The sequence below is a fragment of the Suncus etruscus genome, chromosome 14, assembly GCF_024139225.1.
Source record: "Suncus etruscus isolate mSunEtr1 chromosome 14, mSunEtr1.pri.cur, whole genome shotgun sequence".
NCBI lineage: Eukaryota > Metazoa > Chordata > Mammalia > Eulipotyphla > Soricidae > Suncus > Suncus etruscus.
The window spans coordinates 97,263,508-97,284,119 of NC_064861.1; the positions used below are offsets into that span (position 1 = coordinate 97,263,508).

The 20,612-nt window shown below is 49.8% G+C and overlaps 2 protein-coding genes across 4 annotated transcripts; both read right to left on the reverse strand.

Annotated features, from left to right (window-relative positions):
• Positions 1 to 1,691: 1,691 nt before the first annotated feature.
• Positions 1,692 to 19,602, reverse strand: LOC126028012 (zinc finger protein 134-like). 3 transcript variants are annotated; one of them, XM_049787054.1, is made up of 2 exons: positions 19,523 to 19,558; positions 1,692 to 3,316 (listed from the first exon to the last, which is right to left on the reverse strand). In XM_049787054.1, exon 2 carries the CDS (start codon positions 3,233 to 3,235, stop codon positions 2,093 to 2,095), a length of 1,143 nt encoding a protein of 380 aa, XP_049643011.1. In that variant the 5' UTR covers positions 3,236 to 3,316; positions 19,523 to 19,558; the 3' UTR covers positions 1,692 to 2,092. The 3 variants fall into 3 exon arrangements, 2 of the variants coding, with proteins under 2 accessions (XP_049643011.1, XP_049643010.1); XM_049787053.1 differs by lacking the exon at positions 19,523 to 19,558 and adding an exon at positions 12,597 to 12,886; XR_007502363.1 differs by lacking the exon at positions 1,692 to 3,316 and adding an exon at positions 17,738 to 17,800 and having other exon boundaries at positions 19,523 to 19,602.
• Positions 11,737 to 17,740, reverse strand: LOC126028738 (zinc finger protein 419-like). The gene is made up of 2 exons (XM_049787664.1): positions 17,674 to 17,740; positions 11,737 to 12,545 (listed from the first exon to the last, which is right to left on the reverse strand). The coding sequence occupies exons 1-2, from the start codon at positions 17,705 to 17,707 to the stop codon at positions 11,737 to 11,739; spliced, it is 843 nt and encodes a 280-aa protein (XP_049643621.1). The 5' UTR covers positions 17,708 to 17,740.
• Positions 19,603 to 20,612: the final 1,010 nt, after the last annotated feature.

Genomic DNA, 20,612 nt, shown 5'->3' on the forward strand with positions numbered 1-20,612 from the left:
CAAGAACCCACTGTGACACATACGATAATACCATGAACACACAAGCAAACACACACACACACACTGGCCCTCTCCAGAGATGCGCACAGGTGCTGGAACAGAGCTCAGACATAGTTTTGAGATTATATCTGCTGGTGTTGAAGGCTGACTTCTGACAGATTTGGGGACTCTATGGGGCGCCGGGGGTAGAACCCGTGTCAGGTGTATGTGAGGCAAGGACCCTCCCAGCAGTCGAGACAGATTTTGCTCCTGGCAGTTTTCCCTCTGGCCCACAGAGTCACATGCTACTTGCCAAAGACATTAAAGCTACCCCAGGAGCCCTCTAATGCTCCGCTCCAGCCCCATTTCAACTCTACTTCCAAACTTCCTGGAAATCTCCCAACACCGCATGGCTGGGCACTTTCTAAGTGGGTGGTAAAGTGAGAAGTTCTCTGTGGCTATACCAATGAAAAACAGGCTTCAGACTTGTTACTGACAGGATTTCCCCAAGTACATGATACCTGCTACAGAAAAGATTCTCAGTCTGTACTGTTTAAAGGTGATCTTGGACCTTAAAACAACGCAGCCAGCCAAACTCATTCTCACACACACACACAGCTTGTCTGCAGTGGAAACTAGCTAGCATCGAATCTGCACTGAGACGCTCTCTGGCTTTTTCAAAGAGGCACACTTGTCCTTACCTCTATAGTTTGGAATGTCCCCCTCCCCTTTTTTGTTTCTGGACCATACCTGCCATCGCTCAGGAATTACTCCTGGCTCTGCACTCAGAAATCACTCTTAGCAAGCTTGGGATACCCTGTGGGATGCTGAGGATCAAACCCAGGTTGGCCAGGTGCAAGGAAAACCCACTGTGCAATCGTTCCGTCCCCAAAAAGGCCTCTTTTCAAGCCAACCCAAGCCATTAAAAAAAAAAAAAAACCCATCTTGGGGCCGAAGCAGTAGCACACGTCCAACCCCGGAAGGACCCTGGTTCAATTCCCCGCATCCCATATGGTCCCCCGAGCCTGCCAGGCTGATTTCCTGCGATTTCTGAGCAAAGAGCCAGGAGTAAATCCTGAGAGCTGCTGTTTTTGTGACCAAAAAATAAACAAACTAAAATCCCCAATTGGCCGGAGTGATAGTTCAGTGGGTAAGAGGTTTGTGGCCAATCCAGGTTTGATCCCCAGCATCCTATATGGTTCCTCTAGAATTCCAGGAGTAATCTCTGAACACAGAGCCTGGAGTTTCTGAGCAGGAACAGAGTGATAATACAGCCGAGCACTTCCGAAACTAAAATAATACTCAGTTGGGGGCTGGAGTGATAGCACAGGGGATGGGGTATTTCCCTTGCACACAGCCAACCCAGAGATTTGATCTCTGGCATCCCATAGGATCTCCGGAATCTGCCTAGAGCTGTCTGCGCACAGAGCCAGAAGTAACCCCATGAACACTACCAGGTGTGGTCCCAAAACTAAAAAATTCAAACAAAAAATCCTCAAGGGGCTGGAAAAATACTATAGGGTTTAAGGTAGCACATGCCTTTTTGAAGCTGAAACTGATCCCTGGCACCATCTCATCTCAGCACTGCAGCGAGCAAGCCTGGAGGCCTGGCAGCAGTACATCCTCACACCCATGCTGTCAGTCAAGAACAGAGGGACGCATTTCCCTAGTGAGAGAATGAACCAGTAGTTGAAATACTGTCTTTATTATCCAAAAAGCAGAGAAACATGAGGTAAAGTGTTCTCCAAGCTGGAAATCCTGTTACCATTTCCTGTGAAAGAAATGATCCCCGTGAGAAAAGCAAACCTGTTTAGGGAGGAATGCAGAGCTTCCTTAGAACCTGGGGTTCTCAGCACCTTGCCCATGGCTTGAAGAATGTGAGGATTCTGCCTTCCCTTCGCATACCAGGGTGATGGAGCCAGGAGACTTTCTATGGTTTCAACCACAGGCTTTGACAACAAAGGCAAATCCAGCAAGGAACTTCAATCTGGTTTCAAAACGGGTCAGAGGACTTGAAAACTTCCCTTGGCTTGATATTCAAAAGGCATTTTCTAGGACTAATGTCCAGCGTGGGACTGATGTGCCTGTCAGATGATGATGGATGCCTCAGGGCCTACAGCCGGCCTGCAGTGTGGACCTTCTGGTGCCGAACGAGATGGGAGCTGAGGCTGTAGCATTTCCCACACTTGTTGCACTCATAGGGCCTTTCTCCAGTGTGGATCTTCTGGTGCCGAACGAGGTGAGAGGTTCTGATGAAGTCTTTTCCACATTTGCTGCATACGAAAGGCCTTTCACCAGTGTGAACTCTCTGGTGCACAATAAAGTCAGAGCTCCGACTGAAGAATTTCCCACAGTCCCTGCACTCAAAAGGCCTTGCTTCAGTGTGAATTCGCTGGTGCTTAATGAGGTTATATCTGTGGCCAAAGCATTTCCCACAGTCACTGCAAGCGTAAGGGTTCTCCCCAGTGTGAGTGCTCTCATGCTGAACCAGTGTGGGCTTGTGCCGGAAGACTTTTCCACAATCATTGCACTTGTAAGGCCTTACACCATTGTGGACTCTTTGGTGGACAACCAAGTTGGAGTGATGGCTGAAGAACTTTCCACATTCGCCACATTTGTAAGGCATTTCTCCCGTGTGAATTCTTTTGTGCTGAGTCAAGTTGTCTTTGCGACTGAAAGTTTTCCCACACTCGCCACACTCATAAGGCCGTTCCCCAGTGTGGATTCTCTCATGTTGGACCAACGTGGCCTTGCGGCTGAAGGCCTTCCCACACTCACCACACTCGTACGGCCTTTCCCCAGTGTGGATCCGCTGGTGCTGGACCAGTGTGTCCTTGCGGCTGAAGGTTTTCCCACACTCGGTGCACCTGTGAGGCATTTCTTCAGCAGGACAGGCCTTGCTACTTTCAGTGTTTGCTGCCTTCCTCTGTCTATGGCTGGCCTTTTGCTGTTGACAGTACAAACTGGGCACTTGTTGCTGCTCCTCCTCACCCGTGGAAGGTGTCTCTAACAAGCGAGGCTCTTCACAAGTGGTACAGCTCCTCAGAAGCAAGGAATTTTCTTTCTCTGTTCTGAATTTTTCTGTTTCGTGTGACTTCAGGTTTAGATTAAAGTCTTTACTGCAGCAGATTTGGCTCCCACACATCCCACCTGTGCCCCATGTCCCAGGCCTCAGGCCACAGTGGGCATCTTGGTGTTGATCCAGGGGGAAAGAACTTGTCGAGATAGGGCCACACATGTCATAAGGGTGAGTCATCAGGGCAGATGATTCTGAGAGATCACTAGAAAAATGCTCCACTCAGAGGGCACCTCTCCATCCTCCACCCCACTCCAACACCTGAAATTAGAAAACTGATGTTGAAATAAGCGCAGATTTGATGGGAGGGAACAGCACCAGGAAAATGTGTGGTGGGCCCAGGATGAAACATGAAATATTGTGTGTAGGACAACAGATCTGGAAGCAGGTTAAAGAGTTTCTGAGCAGGAACAGAGCGATAATACAGCCAGGAGGCTGCTGCCTTGCATCATGCTTATCCAAGTCTGATCTCCAGTACCCCAAATGGTTCCCCGGCCCAACAGGAGTAAAAGCCAAGAGTAAGCCCTGTGCAACCACCAAGTGTGACCCTAAAATAAGCCAACAAGTTTCTGAGCAAAATGAACTCAAAGTGTTACAGATCAGGTCAACTCAGAGAAGGAGCAAAGACACAAAGACGGGTTATAGCTTCAGAAGATGTGCTCCCCTCACCAGGACCCATCCAAGTCCTGCCTGCTAGAATCAAATGCCCCCTCAGAACTTCGAGGTCTATCCTTTAGCACCTCTGGGTAGGCAGAACTGTAGCAAAGGTAAAGCTCACAGAGGAGACATGGCAAATGAGTGTTAAATCACTGGCCAGAGAAGCCCAATCTAGATAGCACAGGGGGTGAGGCACATGCTTTGCAAGCGATCAACCTAGTTAGATCCAGGCACCCCATGTCACAAACTCCGCCAGTAATGGTCCCTGAGTACAAACGCAGGAGTAAGCTCTGAACACAGCTGGATGTGACAAAAAGCAAAACAAAGCAAACCAACAACAATAATATTCAGCACCTATATATGATAAAAGGCACATTAAGAGTGGCTTGCAAGTAGAGTGCTTTACTCTGGACTCGCCAACACCCCAGCTTGGCTATGTAATTCCCTTCTGTTATTTCTTGGGGATTCTGTCTATTTACTTCTCATATTTCCTAAGCAAAATTGTTTCACTTTGCAAAATTAAAACCTAACATCTTACATGCGCAACCCAGCAACTACCAAAAATCGTGACCCGATTGCAATTCAGAGCACTGGTGCACTCCATAAGTTCCAATTAGGAGTGGGGCATGCTGGTGAGCAGATGAGAGTTGGCTGGCAATGGGGGACACCCGTGTTGACTGTGAGGCTCCCTTTTCAAAACCTTTCAATCAAGGCTTTGGGACCCCTCGGGGTGAAGGAGGTAGGAAAAACAGTCATGCTTGGGCGCTACGTGGGGAGTGCGAGAAATAGTGACAGCCCAGCACGTGACCGACTCTGCCAGACCTCCTGCCCTGATTACCCCATAATCCCTGTTTGTGGACAGACGCTGAGCATACACGGAAAGGTGGACATAGCCCATGCCTCGAGGGCACACTATCTCTAAGACTCCAAGGAACGAATCTGACTCTACCTCCCCAAATCACAGGGTTTTCCCACCACCCCAGCACCACATCTATCTTTGGTCAATGGCCCCCTACTGCTGGGATGATCCTGGAAGCAACTTTTAAGTCCTACCACTACACTCCCTGCCAATTCGAAAGCATGTAGAGGTTTCCAGGTAAGCTCAACCCTTTCTCTTCTGCTGCCCCTCAGTCACCCACCCCACCCCACCCCAGTCAGACGGTCCTCACCCTGGAAGTGGGATCAGGAATCTGTCTGTATCAGGCACGTTGGCATGTGACACACACACCCACACACACACACACACACACACACACACACACACACACTCACTCACTTTTGTTTTTCATGAAAACCAAAGGCGCAGCTGTTCCGAACCCTGGCTGTTTTCATGATTCAATGTTACTGATCCACACACACCAGGTGAACACAGGCCCTTTGGCCGAGTCAACCTCTGCGCGTTGCCTCTGAGGACAGGCACCTGCTTAAGGGCGGTCAACCGCTGGGCTCCACTGGACGAGGCCGGCACGCTTGCTCTCTGTTAAAAGGCAGCGCCCGAGGTTGGAGAGAATGCAGAAGGTGCACGTCTGGGCTGGAGCGGAAGCACAAGGGATGGACAGTGGCCAACCCGGGTTTGAACCTGGCATCCCCGATGGTACCCCCCCCGTCTGCCAGGAGTCACCCCAGAGCGCCACCAGCTGTGACCCAAAGAGCAAAGCCAAAGAGCGCGTGTCTTGCGTGCGACCACATGGGGTTCCTGAAGCCCCGAAGCCCGAGACAACCTCAGCCTGCTCCCGGCCTGCTGTCCCCCCAGGGGCCTCCCGCAGGCCCCATCTTTTCCACAGGCCCCTGACGGGGGCGAGGGGAGTCCGGCTGCTCCTGGGCTCATCCAACTCCCTGTGCTCTGTCCCTGGCACCACAGACGGCCCGACCAGCCTCCCACAGTGACGGACAGGGCGGCGCGAGGCTTCTGGGTGATGTAGTCCCCGGCTCTCCCCGAGAACAAGAGCCAGGAGCAGGGGAAGAGGCTGGCAAACGGCTGTGGGTTTCGACCCCCGAGCCCCACAGGGTCCCCCCATCACCGCCAGGAATGAGTTCACTGCGCAGTCAGGAATCACCCCTGTGCATCACCCCAAACTAAATAAAAAACCGGCAACAGCTATTTCTTTGTCGACACCTTTTATTGGGGGCCAGGGACTCCCAGGGTGGGGTGCCAGCCCCGGCATGGTCTTGGGACCAGCAGTCATCTTCTTTGTCCCGAGGACTTAGGACACAGTCCCACGCGGGGTCCCGACAAGGTCCTGTCCACTCCACCAGGAGCTCTTGCTGGTAAACGCCCAGTCAGACATCAGAACTAATGGAATGGAATGAAGGTAGTTCTCAAACATCAAGTCCCAGCATACGAGCTCACAGGAAAGAAATTACAAGCCGTTCTCAAGGAAGGTCCTTCTAAAGGTACCAGACATCGGATTTATTACCATGACAAAAACCAGCAGTCTTTCAGGAGGGGGGTTTGACCCAGACCCAGCAGAACTTGGGGAAAACTCCCAACTTTGGGGCATTCGGGTCCAAGGACTGAACCTGGGCGTCCTTCCACCAAAACAGGCCCAACGACTATTCCCAATAGCGATGATGAGGAAACACCAAACAAAGGCAATGGAAAAAGCCGAGGTCACAGCTGGCCCAGATCTTGGCAGTCCTTCAGACAGAAAGAGAGCAGATTACTTGGGCCGACTGCAAGAGCCTCTCTCCCAGACGGTCCCTGTCCAGGCCAGATATCGGACCAGGTGCTGAGACGAGTGCTCCCGTCCGCCTACTACACCATGAGCCAACACAATTGCCGGGAAGCCAGAGGTTACCAGTCTGGGATGCCGCAGTTCTCCCATCGCCTCGTGCCCTCCTGCACCCCCACATCTCTGTCCACACAGCACGAGCAAGGACACGGGCCTCAGTGCTCCAGCAGCCCTTGGTCCGTCCAGCAACCAGAAGTCTCTCTGCCCAGCCTCGCCACACACAGCTTAATCTGGAACCCCAAGAACAGCCTGTACCTGAGCCTGGGCCCCAGCAGGGCTCAGGAGGCCCCAGTCCAGTGGGTCCTCAGACCCTCCTTGCGGCTGGTCACCCCAGCGCCAACCGAAAAGCACAGCTGAGTTGATGGACTAAAATGACAGCCTCCAAGTCCTGGCCTGCACCCATCCCACCCTTGCCTGCTGCTTGGCTCAAGGCACTAACGCAGCGCCCTGGGGAAACGTGATTTTCACAGGTGCAACCAGAATGCCCTGGAAGTGGTGTCTCAGCTGCTTAGGAGATGCAGACTGTAGTAAGATCTAAAAGATTTTCTTAGAAATTAATTTTTGGGGCCGGACAGAGCACAGCAGTAATGGCCTTGCACACAGCCGATTCAGGACGGACAGTGGATGGAATCCCGGCATCCCATCTAGTCCCCCGAGCCTGCCAGGAACGATTTCAGAGCGCAGAGCCAGGAGGAACCCCTGAGCACCCAAAGACCTAAAAAATTGATTTTCGTTTGCTATGGGGCCACAAGTGATGCTTGAGACTTACTCCCGGCTCTGTTCTGTGTTTACTCCAGGAGGTGCTAGACCATAGGGGGTTCAAACCTGGGTTCCCAGGTCACCTGCAAGGCAAACATCCTATCCGCTGTACTACCTCTCTAGCCCTAAAAACCTGATACTTATTAAAATATCCATCCAAGTGATGGACATTGAAAACCTGATCATGAACAGTTCTGCAACTGTCTCAGTGATTCAATTTTAAATGAATGAATGAATAAATAAATAAGATTCCCATTCCAGGAATCAGAGAGCATAGAGGTAGCGCACTTATCTTGTGACTACGAAGTCCTCTCAGTGATCCCTGAACTGAATGCGCTTTGCTGGTTTCTTGGGTGAGAATAATTATTCTTGGAACTATATGATAGTTACCTGTCAACATCAGAGCCAAGCAGAGCAGAGCCAAGAGGAACCCCTGAACATTGCCAGGTGTGGCCCCAAAACAAAACAAAACACAAAAACTAAAAATATGGCTTAAGAGATAGTACAATTGGCCCATAGCAATCTTGGGATCAATTCCTTGGACCACATACGTTCCCCACCCCCACCCCCCAGTCCTACCAGGAGCGATCCCTGAGCAGGAGAGGAAGACACTTTCTCAAAGACATCCTGATGGTCAACAGGTACCTGAAAATACACGCTGCATCACTTATCACTAAGGAAATCAAAACCACATCTCAAAGAAGCAGTTTTGGTGGAAATGAAGGAGGGAGGAAAGCAACACCCACTACTGGTGGGAATGTGGAATTGGTCTAGCCTTTTTAGAAAACAATATAGACCCCCCCACCTACAAAAACTGAGAGCTTCCACACAACCCAGCAATAGGCACCTACCCCAAGCTCCAAAATCTATTCTGAAAGATAATTGGCAATCCTGTGCTCACAACAGCTAAAATCTGGTACTAACCTAAATGCGATGATGGTAGATAGACACAATGCAGTACTTACGTCACTTAAGATGAAATCATGCAGGGTTGGAAAGATAGCATAGTGGTAGGGCAGACATTTGCCTTGCAAGCGGCTGACCCAGGACCAACTGTGGTTCAAATCCTGGCATCCCATATGGTCCCTGAGCCTTCCAAGAGCGATTTCCGAGCAGAAAGTCAAGAGTAACCCCGAGTGCTGCCAGGTGTGGCTAAAAAAAAAGAAAAAAAAAAAGAAAAAAAGAAAAAAAGACGAAATCATGCAACTAATTGGCCACTCAATAGATGGAACTGGAGGGTAGCATTATGCTAAGTGCAGAGAGGAACAGATCTTTATTTTATTTTATTTTTTGGACCATATCCGGTGGCACTTGGTTACTTCTGGCTCTGTGTTCAGAAATCACTCCTGGAAGGCTCAGGGAACCACATGGGATGCTGGGGATCGAACCCGAGTTGGCCGCATGCAAGATAAATACCTTACCTGCTATGCTATTGCACAGCAAAATGTGGAATTGAGCCCCTGGACAGTTCTTTTATATAAGGATATAAAGCACAATAGGGTATAACAGCCAAAGACAACATAATTTATGAATTGGACTACAGAACTGAGTTTACCATGATGAGGTAAAGGCACAGGGAATTTGCTGGGACAATGGAGACACTGGTGGAGTGTAGGGTTGGAATGTAGTATGCATCAAGTCTAATAATATTGTAAATTATTAAAACAAGGGGCTTGCCCAATATGCAGCTGACATGAGTTTGATACCTGCATCCAAGATAGCCCCACCACGAGTGATTCTTGGGCGCAGCTGAAACAAACGACAACAAAAACCCAACATTCGGCGAGTAAAGACTTACAGCAATATTCACTGATTTTTCATGTCCTTGGGATCAGTGGTCACAAACATATGCAATCATATGCGCAACATAAGCCGCCACCACTGGAGCATTCTGTCACTCCCGAGTGAGTTCCCGTTACATGGTCTGTCCTTTCCTCCCAGAATTAGACCCATTCATGACTGACTTACATCCCACGTAACTTAAGTTTTGTTACAAACCCAGTCATACCAACTTGTCTTCTTTCACTCAATGCAACGATTTTTACTCATCATCCACATTTTCACTTGTTAAGTATCATTTTAAGAATTGACAACACCCTGGTTCGATCCTGGGTTTCGGCACCAAAAAAAAAAAAAAAAAAAATCACGACAACTGGTTACCCATATCCCTGGTGAGCTAAGTCTGGGACTAAGACCACTTAGTTTGGACACATTTGCCTGTTATGTGTGTGCTTTTTTCCCCACTTCCAGTTTGTTTCATTTTGGGGTCTCACCTGGCAGGGCTCAGGGCTTAATCCCCTCCTTGAGCTCAGGGATCCCTTGTACCAGGGATAGAATCCAGGGTATCTGTGTAAGGCAAGTGCCCTATCCGCTTATACAATCTCTCAGACCCCCAAAATTGTTTTCAGTCACTCTATATAGTGCACAAGACCCCATTTTTTTAAGGCCACCCCTGCTGATGCTCAGGGTTACTCCTGGCTAGGGGGACCACATGGGACGCCTGGGATAGGGGATCAAACCAAGGTCCGTCCTGAATCGACGGTGTGCAAGGCAAACGTCCTGCCGCTATGCTATAGCTCCGGCCCCTAGATTTTTTTTAAAGACATATTTATTAATAAAGGGCCGAAGTGGTGGTGCAAGCGGTAGGGCATTTGCCTTGCACATGGCTGAGCCAGGACAGACCTCAGTTTGATCCCTGGCATCCCCCAAGCCTAGAGTGATTTCTGAGCGCATAGCCACGAGTAACCTCTGAGTGTCACTGGGTGTGGACCAAAAACCAATATATATATATATATATTTGTGTATGCTGATGCTATATGTATGCATATGATACTGTTTCCCAAATGAGTGGCATGAGATAAATTCACATATGACAAAGAAAAACACAATTTGTAAAGAAAAGCTTCAGCAAGCCATAAGGAGAACCTAGTTTCACCCCTAAGCCAACGTCAGGTTCACACTTCTTTTAATCTTCTTAAGGAACTGGACTAGTAAAGATTTGCGTTCCCTGACCTCTGTTGCGATCAACAGATCTTGTGGAAACATGACCCAGGAGTGCAGTTATCCTCCTATACATACCTGGCATGCTTCAAAGTTCCATTTACCGATAAAAATCTAGTCAGTATCTGGAACTTGTACCGAATCGCCAATTCCTGGCTCTTTAAATGTGCAAAGTTTAATTTTAATTTGTACCTAAAACTCTTTAAGAATGGATCAGAGAGGGCTGGAGAGATAGCATGGAGGTAGGGCACTTGTCTTGCATGAAGGATGGTGGTTCAAATCCCGGCATCCCATATGGTCCCCCGAGCCTGCCAGGAGTGATTTCTGAGCATAGAGCCTAGAGTAACCCCTGTGCGCTGCCAGATGTGACCCAAAAAAACCCCAATCCCCCCCCCAAAAAAGAATGGATCAGAGGTGCTGGAGCAGTGGCACAACAGGTAGGGCATATGCCTTGTATGTGCTGACCTAGGATGTACCAGGTTCAATCCTCCGGTGTTACCCCCCCCAAAAAAAAAAAGAATGGGTCAGAGAAATAGTAAAATGGATAGACATTGCCCTGTACACCATTGATCAAAGTCCAATTCCCAGCACCTCATATAATTGATCCCTCAAGCACCACCAGTAGTGATCCCAGAGTAAAGAATTAGTCCCGAGTATCTTTAGGTGTGGCCCCCAAACAAATCAAGACAAAAGCTTTGAGAGTCTAGTAAAGAATAATCCCTGTAAAGTCTATAACCTAAGTCCATATAGATGCTGAATAAAGTGACGCCATTCCACAGAAGGTGCAGGTCTTCTGGTCTGAATTGTCTGGTGCCCGGGAAGGAATGTTCACTAAGGCTTCTCCATGTTTACTGAACTCTGCTGCTTAACAAGGCCCAAGCTAAATTGTCACACCTTTTCCAGTCACTGGACTCAGGAGGTCTTTCTCCAGTGTGGATTTGCTCAGTAATTTTCACAGAAGGATTTCCCTTTTGTAGTATACTTACATAGACTACCCTTGCAAGTCTTTCCTTCAACGTGAGCTCTTCTGTGGTGCCCAATCCTACATGTTATGTCTATTATTTCCCAGTATGTGCTACAAACATAATGCCTTTCTTCACTATCAAGTTTCTGATGTTGAAAGTGCTGAAAGAAATGGGGCTGGAGAGAGAGCATAGCGGTAAGGTATATGCCTAGCACGTGGCCGACCCAGGACGGATCTGGGTTTGATTCCTGGCATCCCATATGGTTCCTCAAGCCTGCCAGGAGCAATTTCTGAGTGCAGAGCCAAACACCAAACAAAACAAAACAAAACAAAACAAAAAAGAAAGTGTTGCTAGATGGGCTGGAGCAATAGTATAGTGGATGTGTTTGCTTTGCACATGGCTAACCCAGTTTCAATTCCTGGTATCACATAGTCTGCCAAGCACTTCCAGGAGTGATTCCTGAATACCGAGGCATGAGTAACTCCAGAGCATCGCCAGCTGTGGACCCCCCAAAAACAAACAAAACAGCCAAACGAAAGTGTTGAGAGAATTGCCAGGTTGTGCTTACTCACTGGGTAAGGCCTTTCCAGTGGAGTTTCTGGTGCTGAGAGAGGGTAGATCTGTGTCTAAAGAACTTGCCACACCCACAACACTGCAGAGGCTTTTCTTTGGTGTGGATCCTCTGGTGCTCCTGCAGCAGCCTTTTGTAGAAGGACTTCTCACAGTCACCACACTTGAATGGCCTTTCCTTGCCATGCAGTTTCTGGTGCACAGTCAGAGTGGATCTGTGTCTGTAAAACTTCCCACATTCGCGACACTCCAGAGGTTTTTCTCCAGTGTGGATCCTCTGGTGCTCCAGAAAGGATCTTTTGTGGAGGAAAGCCTTCCCACAGTCACTGCACTGGAACAGCCTTTTTCCGCTGTGGAGCTTCTGATGTTCTCTGAAGGTGGATGTGTGTCTAAACAACTTGCCACATTCACGGCACGCATGAGGCTTGTCTCCAGTGTGGATCCTCCAGTGCTCCAGAAACCTTTTCTTCAAAACCGATTTGCCACAGTCACCACACACAAGCCGTCTGGACAGCGCGAGAGGGGTCGCACTATTCTCTCTGCTTCTCTGTGGATGCTCTCCATGGTCGGTGGCTTGATGCCCAAGAGCCACAAGGCTTCCCAGGCGATCCTTCTCATCTTCATTCCACGTCGAGTTATTACTGGGCACAAGGATGTTGAACCAACTAAAAGGCAAGGCCCCCTTCTCCTTCTGTCTCTGACATTTCTCCCCACTGTCCCGTTTCTGATGGGGTTGGAGGTTGGAACTGAGAGAAACTGGGTTCCCACACGCCACAGCAACAGAGAGATTCTGCACAGGATGCACTCCTTGGTGAAAACAAAGGCACAAATTAATTCTGGACTGCAGCCACCACATACCTTCCACACGGGCATGCCTTCAGATCGAACAGATTTGACACTTGACAGTTCAGAAGGGGCCTTCTCAGTGCTTATTCCATGAAAACCTAAAAGTGCAGCAATGCTGATAAAGCATGAAGAATAAAGAAGCTGTGGCAAATATATACAATGAAATTGTGTTGTAGCTGTAAGAAAAGATATAGTCCTGGGGGGCTGGAGCAATAGCACAGCTGGCAGGCCATTTTGCATTGCATGCTGCTGACCCAGGTTCGACAATTAGCACCCAGATGGTCTCCCGAGCACATGGCTCCTGAACATAAAGCCTGTATTAAGCCCTGACACTACTGGGTGTAGCCCCAAACCAAAATACAAAGAGAAAAGAGAAAATCTTTCCATGCACTGAAACATGGATGGAACCATGGGTATTAAGTGAAAGTAAGTCAGATGGGGGAAAAAATACAGGATGATCACATTCATCCCTGGTACGAAGAAACAAACAAAGGATTGATTAAACAGCATGGAATTAAGACAAACCTTTGGCCTTAGATTATGTAACAGATCACCAAATGGGGAGACAGGACTAGGGTTAGTGAAGATGTGGACTACAAAAAATGCAAGGACATCCTTGAGAAGGAAAGAGGCAAGTGGCAATCACTAGACACCAAGACCATAAACATTAGCACTACTGTAAACATGCCGCATTATTACAATAAAAATAAGAAAATGGGGGGGAGAGAGTGATAATATAGCAGGGAGGGTGTTTTACTTTGCACACAGCCAACTCAAATTAGATCCACAGTACCCATCTGGCTCCCCAAACAGCCAGGAGTGATTGCTGAGTGCAGACAGAAGTAACCCCTGAGCACTGCAGGATGTGGGCCTCCACATCCTCCCAAATAAAAGGCCACACACAAAAGTAGATGGGCTCAAGAGATAAACGAGGAATAAAAGTGCTTGTCCCACACACGGCCAGCAGGGGTCACTCCAGCAGGCTCCCCAGCACTGCCAATGGACTCTCCGCACTGCCTGGCGTGCCCTCCCACAGTAAGTCAAGGGAGTCCCGGGTGAGGAGGGACCGACCCAGGTAGAGCAGAACACACCTGGGCATCTGGTGACCAAGATTGGTCACCCAGGGTGCTCAGAGTTATTCCTGGGTCCAAACTCAGGAATCAGTCCTGTTGGGGTTTGGGGGACCATATGGGCGCCCGAGATTAAACTCGGGTGTACCTAGCATTCTGCTTGCTGTCCTTTTATTTGGGGGGGTTACACCCAGCGGCGCTCAGGAGTTACTCCTGGCTCTTCGCTCAGAAATCGCTTCTGGCAGGCTCGGAGGACCATACTGGATGCTGGGAATTGAACCTGGATCCTTTCTGAGTCGGCTGTGAGCAAGGCAAATGCCCTACTGCTGTGCTATTTCTCAGGCCCCCTTTCTGCTTGCTGTCCTATTGCTCCAGCTGTAACCAAGAATTTTTATTTATTTTCAATTTCTTGGCCACACCCAATGTTGCTCAGAGCTAATTCCTGATACTCTAGTCAGAAATTATTCCTGGTGGTATTCAGAAAGACCATATGGGATGCCAGGGATCAAACCTGGGTCAGCTGTATTCAAGGCAAGCACCTTACCCCACTGTATTATCACTCTAACCCTTGGCCAGGAATTTTTGATGAATATACATATGGGGGGCTAGGACAGGAACAGAATTCAGGAACAGTGGAGGGAGGCAGAGTGGCACTGGAGAGTAAAGAAGTCTTTTTCAGGCAGGGCTGGGACCAGTATCAATTATGAAAAGCTCCTCTCAGGGGGCCAGAGAGATAGCATGGAGGTAAGGCATTTGCCTTTCATGCAGAAGGTCAGTGGTTCCAATCTCGGCATCCCGTATGGTCCCCGGAGCCTGCCAGGAGTGATTTCTGAGTGTAGAGCCAGGAGTAATCCCTGAGCGTCAAACGGGTGTGGCCCAAAAACCAAAAACAAAAAAAAAACTATACAGTCATGCGGGGGGGGGGGCACAAAAATGTTTTCTTCTTCCTGGGGGGCATGACAGAAAATAATTGAGAAGCACTGCTCTAGAGGAAAGAGGTGAACGCTGGGGAGGGGTAGATGCTGAAACACTGTTCTCTGAAACTCAGTCATGAATGAAATGCCCTGCCCGCTGTGCTACTGCTCCAACCCCCCAAGATCACATCTTTTCTTACAGCTACAACAGTTTCATTGTGTATATTTGCCACAGCTTCTTGGTGTGACTTAACAAAAAAATGTTGAAAAATAAATATACATACATCCCTGGACATAAGAAATGTCGACTGTTAGAAAACAACAGAAATGGGCCCAGAGAGATAGCACAGTGGCGTTTGCCTTGCAAGCAGCCGATCCAGGACTAAAGGTGGTTGGTTCGAATCCCGGTGTCCCATATGGTCCCCGGTGCCAGCCAGGAGCTATTTCTGAGCAGACAGTCCCTGAGCACTGCCGGGTGTGGCCCAAAAACCAAAAAAAAATATAGAAAAGAAAAAAAGAAAACAACAGAAATAGAAATATGGGCCGGAGCAATAGCGATAGGGCGTTTGCGTTCTAAGCAGCCAATCCAGGAACAATCTTGGTTCGATCCCTGGCGTCCCATAAGGTCCCCCGAGCTGGAAGCGATTTCTGAGCGCATGACAGGAGTAACCCCTGAGAGTCACAAGATGTGACCCCAAAAAGAAAAAGAAAGAGAGGAAGGGAAGGGAAAGGAAGGGAAGGGAAGGAAGGAAGGAAGGAAGGAAGGAAGGAAGGAAGGAAGGAAGGAAGGAAGGAAGGAAGGAGAAAGAGAAAGAAAGAAAGAAAGAAAGAAAGAAAGAAAGAAAGAAAGAAAGAAAGAAAGAAAGAAAGAAAGAAAGAGAAAGAAAGAAAGAGAGAGAGAAAGAAAGAGAGAGAGAAAGGAAGAAAGAAAAAAAGAAAGAGAGAAAGAAGGAAGGAAGGAAGGAAGGAAGGAAGGAAGGAAGGAAGGAAGGAAGGAAGGAAGGAAGGAAGGAAGGAAGGAAGGAAGGAAGGCAGGCCCGGAGAGAGAGAGCACAGCGCACAGTGGCGTTTGCCTTGCAAGCAGCCGGTCCAGGACCAAAGGTGGTTGGTTCGAATCCCGGTGTCCCATATGGTCCCCCGTGCCTGCCAGGAGCTATTTCTGAGTAGACAGCCAGGAGTAACCCCTGAGCACTGCCGGGTATGGCCCAAAAACCAAAAGAAAGGAAGGGAAGGGAAGGGAAGGGAAGGGGAGGGGAGGGGAGGGGGAGGGGGAGGGGAGGAGGGGGAGGGGGAGGGGGAGGGGAAGGGAAGGGAAGGAAGGAAGGAAGGAAGGAAGGAAGGAAGGAAGGAAGGAAGGAAGGAAGGAAGGAAGGAAGGAAGGGAGAAAGAGGGAGAGAAAGAGAAAGAGAGAAAGGAAGAAAGAAAGAAAGAAAGAAAGGAAGGAAGAAAGAAAGAAAGAAAGGAAGGAAGGAAGGAAGGAAGGAAGGAAGGAAGGAAGAAGAAAGAAAGAAAGAAGAAAGAAAGAAAGAAAAGAAAGAAAGAAAGAAAGAAAGAAAGAAAGAAAGAAAGAAAGAAAGAAAGAAAGAAAGAAAGAAAGAAAGAGAAATATGTGGGTGTCAGTGAAATGGGGGACAGGCAGAGGCCAGAAACCAGAGAAAAAAGACAAGTAGGCAAATGTCTAGAAGACTTAATTACTGCAGGAGCCTTTGCTCTAGAACGATTTTAAGCAGAGAACGTTTCCCTAAAATGACTTAATTCAGATCTGAAACCACACTTTCCTACTGCGCCTCCTCAAGGCACATAATCCCAATAGTCCCTAGAACTGTTTATCCTGTCAGGCACTCCTTCAGCACAAACACGGAATACCCCATGCCCCCCAGCTTAAGCTGGCCAATTAAACGGGATGCATAAGGGCAAGGAGTAAATAGAACAGAGGCATCCCTGGAATCCCACTTGTGCCCTGAGCCCCTCGAGGAGTGATCCCTGAGCCCAGATCCAGGACTAAATCCAAATAAATACCTGGCAAGATGAGGACGACATGGACTATGTAAGATTCACTTTGGGGGCCAGTGTGATGGCGCTAGAAGTAAGGTGTCTGCCCCTGGCGTCCCATCAGGTGCCCCAAACCAGGAGCGGCTTCTGAGCGCATAGCCAGGAGTAACCCCTGAACGTCATCGGGTGTGGCCCAAAAACCAAACCAAAAAACAAAAACAAAGACAAAACAAAACAAAACAAAAAGATTCACTTTGGGGGTGGGGTGGGGTGGGGTTTGGATCACACACAGCATGCTCAGGGGTTACTCCTGACTCTGAACTCAGGAATCATTTCTAGAGGGCTCAGGGGAAATATGGAATCCTGGGGATCAAATCCAGATTGGCCATGTGCAAAGTAAGTGCCCCACGTGCAGTGCCATTTCTCTGGCCTGGAAGATGCACTTTTAAAGAAACAAGGAGGGGCCAGAGTGAACAACGGGACTTGTCTGCTTTGCATGCAGCCAACCTGGGTTTGATCCCTGGCATCCATATGGTCCTCTGAGTGTTCCAGAAGTGACTTCTAAGCACAGAGCCAGGGGTAACCCCTGAACCCCCTTTTCTGGGTGTGGCCCAGAAAAAATACCAGGGGCGGGGGCAATAGCACAATGGTAGGGCATTTGCCTTGCATGCTGCTATCTGGGACAGACTCGGGTACAATCCCCGGCATCCCATATGGTCCCCCGAGCCTGCCAAGTGTGATTTCTGAGTGCAGAGCCAGGAGTAACTCCTGTGCACTGCTGGGTGTGGCCCCCAAAAACAAAAACCAAAATAAATAAAAGGAACAAGGGACAGTGGGTAGAGAAGACAGGCTCAGGAGTCCAAGCATGCCACTCTCGCTTTGCTGGATCATTACTGCACACACCCATGGAGAAAGGCTGATTAATGGTCGAACACCTGAGACTAACTGTGGCAGGACAGGAACACTAACACAGACCATCGTGAGACCCAGACACAAGATGCTGGCCAAGGTTCCGGAGCAAGGGTGGGTGTCTGCACGAAGCCAAAGCCCAACAAACAGCCAGGAAGCACAGAGCCAATGAGAAGGAGTGCACTGTGTAGGAAAAGTCCTTACCTACTGAGGCTGCAAGTGACAGGTTCTCCTGCATCACAGCATGGTTCAGGCACCTCTGAGCCTCATCCAGGAGCCCCCACTCCTCCGCGGAGAAGTGCACAACCACGTCCTCAAAGGTCACAGGGACCTGTCACGATGGGGCAGAGGAATCCAAAAGCAGCCTCTATTAACCGAGACCTCGTAGCACACTCCCCCCCAGCCCCCAGCCAGAGGCAGTGCCAACCAATGGTCTGTCATCTCTTCACAGCAGAGGAACACCAGCTCCATCTGAGCACAGGGCTAGTGACATGGCTTTGGACACTCTGAGGTTCCCCCCACACGCAGCACAAAAGCTGTACACCCTGGATACAAAGGCCCCAAGTTAGTCAGCCCCAGCCCTTCTGCATTCACACAACAATGACATTTTGGGGAGGGGTGTTTTTGTGCGGTAAGTGGCAGTGGTCAGGGGTTACTCAAGGATCTGCACCAGAATCATCCTTGGTGAGCCTGGGACCATGTGGGATGCTGGGAATTGAACCCGAGTCGGCTGCATGTGAGGTAAGCGCCCCACCCACTGTACTACTGCTCCAGCTCCATCAATCATTCCTGAGAGTGGACTTTCCATCTGATGACGGTTTCCCGGTGTAAGGTCTACTACGTGCAGTGAGCCATGGGCACATCACAGGCTTCCTTGCATGCCTGCGACATAAGGCATCCAGGCGCACAGCTTGTCCAGATCAAGGCCTCTCATCAAAGCCCCATGTAACACAGTCCCTTACTGCTGCAACGAACCACCTGGCCTTTAAGAGCTTGCATGTCCCTCAGATCAAACCCCTTTCTCTTCACTGTTGCAAATACCATTCAATCACATCTCTCCATTTGGGGAGGAGGATTTGGACCACACCCAGCAATAGTTTCAGGGACCAAATGGGTTGCCAAGGATAGAATGTGGGTTGGCCACCTGCAAGTCAAGTGCCCTACTTGCTGCACTACAGCTCTGATCCCTCTTCGCTCCACTCCAGGCCAAGCCAAATAGTTTGGTATTATCAGGTACAACCCCAATATCTTTTCCAGCAGATCTCATCTTTTTAAGTGCATAAGGCATGCTGCCAAAAATCATACAGAGGGAAAGTTGCTTGCCTTACATGCAATCAATCCAGATTTGATCCCTGAACCCCAGAAAGCCCCTGAGCTCAGTCAGGAGTGATCCCTGAGCAGTGCCAAGTGTGGCCTAGAGCCCTGAGGAAAATCATCGGCTCATCCAGCAGAAGCTGAACTCAGCACTCGCTGGACCAGAACCTACCCAGCTCCCTTGAAGTCCGGAGAGGTCACTAGCCAGACACCTTCCCCACCCACTCGGCGATCAGAAGGCACCCACCTCCCTCCAGCTGCCCAAGCCAGAGGCTGTGCTTGAAGACTTCTCCCACTCTCCCGAGCAGCACGGCCACAACATGGATACCTTCACGTTGAATTCTTCCCTTAAACTCCAGACGTTTGGGCTACAGAAACAGTGCGGGGCACTGTGGCTGTCGTCTGCAGGGAGTGCAGCCTTGCTGGTGTGGCCCAGAAACAGTCCGAAAACTGGGGCCTGACAGGCAGCAAGGGCTGCGGGAGTCCCCCCAACCCCACCCCTGGGACTACCCCAGCGAACTGAAGAGGGCACGCTAGGATCCCCTAAATTCTTGGGCGCCTGCTCTGAGCGCCCGAACCCCAAAGGAAAGAAGCCCCAAGGCCGACCGGACACACACCGCCTCGGGACGGCCGCAGCCCCTCTGCCCCACAGGCGAACAGCGCCTGCACCTCAGCGCCCTCTCTCCCGGACCAAAGCCAAGGCGGGCAATTCCATTAAAAGCCGCGGCCGAGCTCTGACCTCCCGCGGGGCCGACCGGGGCTCGAACCCGTGCCCGCCGCGCCCCCAAGCCATCGCCGCTCGGGGAACAAACAAAGCGGCGCCGCGCGACAGCGCCCGGGGACGGCCCAGGCGGCCGCCGGAGTCTCGCGAGACTTCCGGGACGCCGAGAGCGCGCTGATTGGCCGGAGCGCCCGTCGGACGCAAGGGATTCTGGGAGATGTGGTTTCTGGCCGAGGTGGCTTCCGCAGCTATAGCAACAGCAGGAACCTCGATCATCTTGGTGGGTCTTGTCCAGGAAACCTTGTTAAAGGAAGTGCTTACTTTTCTTTAAGTGATGCCTTTTAATTAAAATTTATTTTATTTTATTTATTTATTTTTGGTTTATGGGCCACAGCCGGTGGTATACAAGGATTATTGCTCCTGGAAGGCTCAGGGGAACCGTATGAGATGTCAGGGATCAAACCCGGGTCGGCTACTTGCAGGGAAAAAGCCTTCCCCCACGGTGCTATCACTCTGTCCTTTGAGGTGACTCAAAAGATGCAATGGTCGGGGCCGGGCGGTGGCGCTGGAGCTAAGGTGCCTGCCTTGCCTGCGCACGGACCGCGGTTCGATCCCCCGGCGTCCCATATGGTCCCCCAAGAAGCCAGGAGCAACTTCTGAGCGCATAGCCAGGAGTAACCCCTGAGCGTCACAGGGTGTGGCCCAAAAACAAAACAAAACAAAACAAACAAAAAAAAAAGATGCAATGGTCGTTGTTGTATACCATTTCAAACGGCCAGAAAGACAGTACCCGGGCTAGAGTACGTGCCCCGGCACCCCATAAGGTCCCCTGAGCTCTACTGGCTGTGGCCCCCAAACAGAAACAGGCCAAAGAGATAGTACAAGGGTTAAAGTTGCTTGCAAACAAGGATTGAAGGAACAGCCCAAGGGCTACTCCTGTACCCATCCTAGGTTTCCTGAGCACTGCAGGATGTGGCCCAAATTTCCTGCCGCCCCCCACCCACCCAAAAAGCAAAAGTCCTTTAAGTGTCAGAAGAATGAGTGATGACACAATTTTGATTTTACTTGTTGTTGTTGTTTGTTTTGAGGCCACACCCAGCAGCGTTCA

Bases quoted from the DNA above. Each gene is read 5' to 3' on its own strand.
- LOC126028738 (XM_049787664.1), bottom strand. From the start codon at position 17,707: ATGCAGGAGAACCTGTCACTTGCAGCCTCAGTAG. The intron at 12,546-17,673 runs GTAAGGACTTTT...GTTTTCACCAAG, and splicing joins GTCACTTGCAGCCTCAGTAG to GAGTGCATCCTGTGCAGAAT.
- LOC126028012 (XM_049787054.1), bottom strand. From the start codon at position 3,235: ATGACTCACCCTTATGACATGTGTGGCCCTATCTCGACAAGTTCTTTC.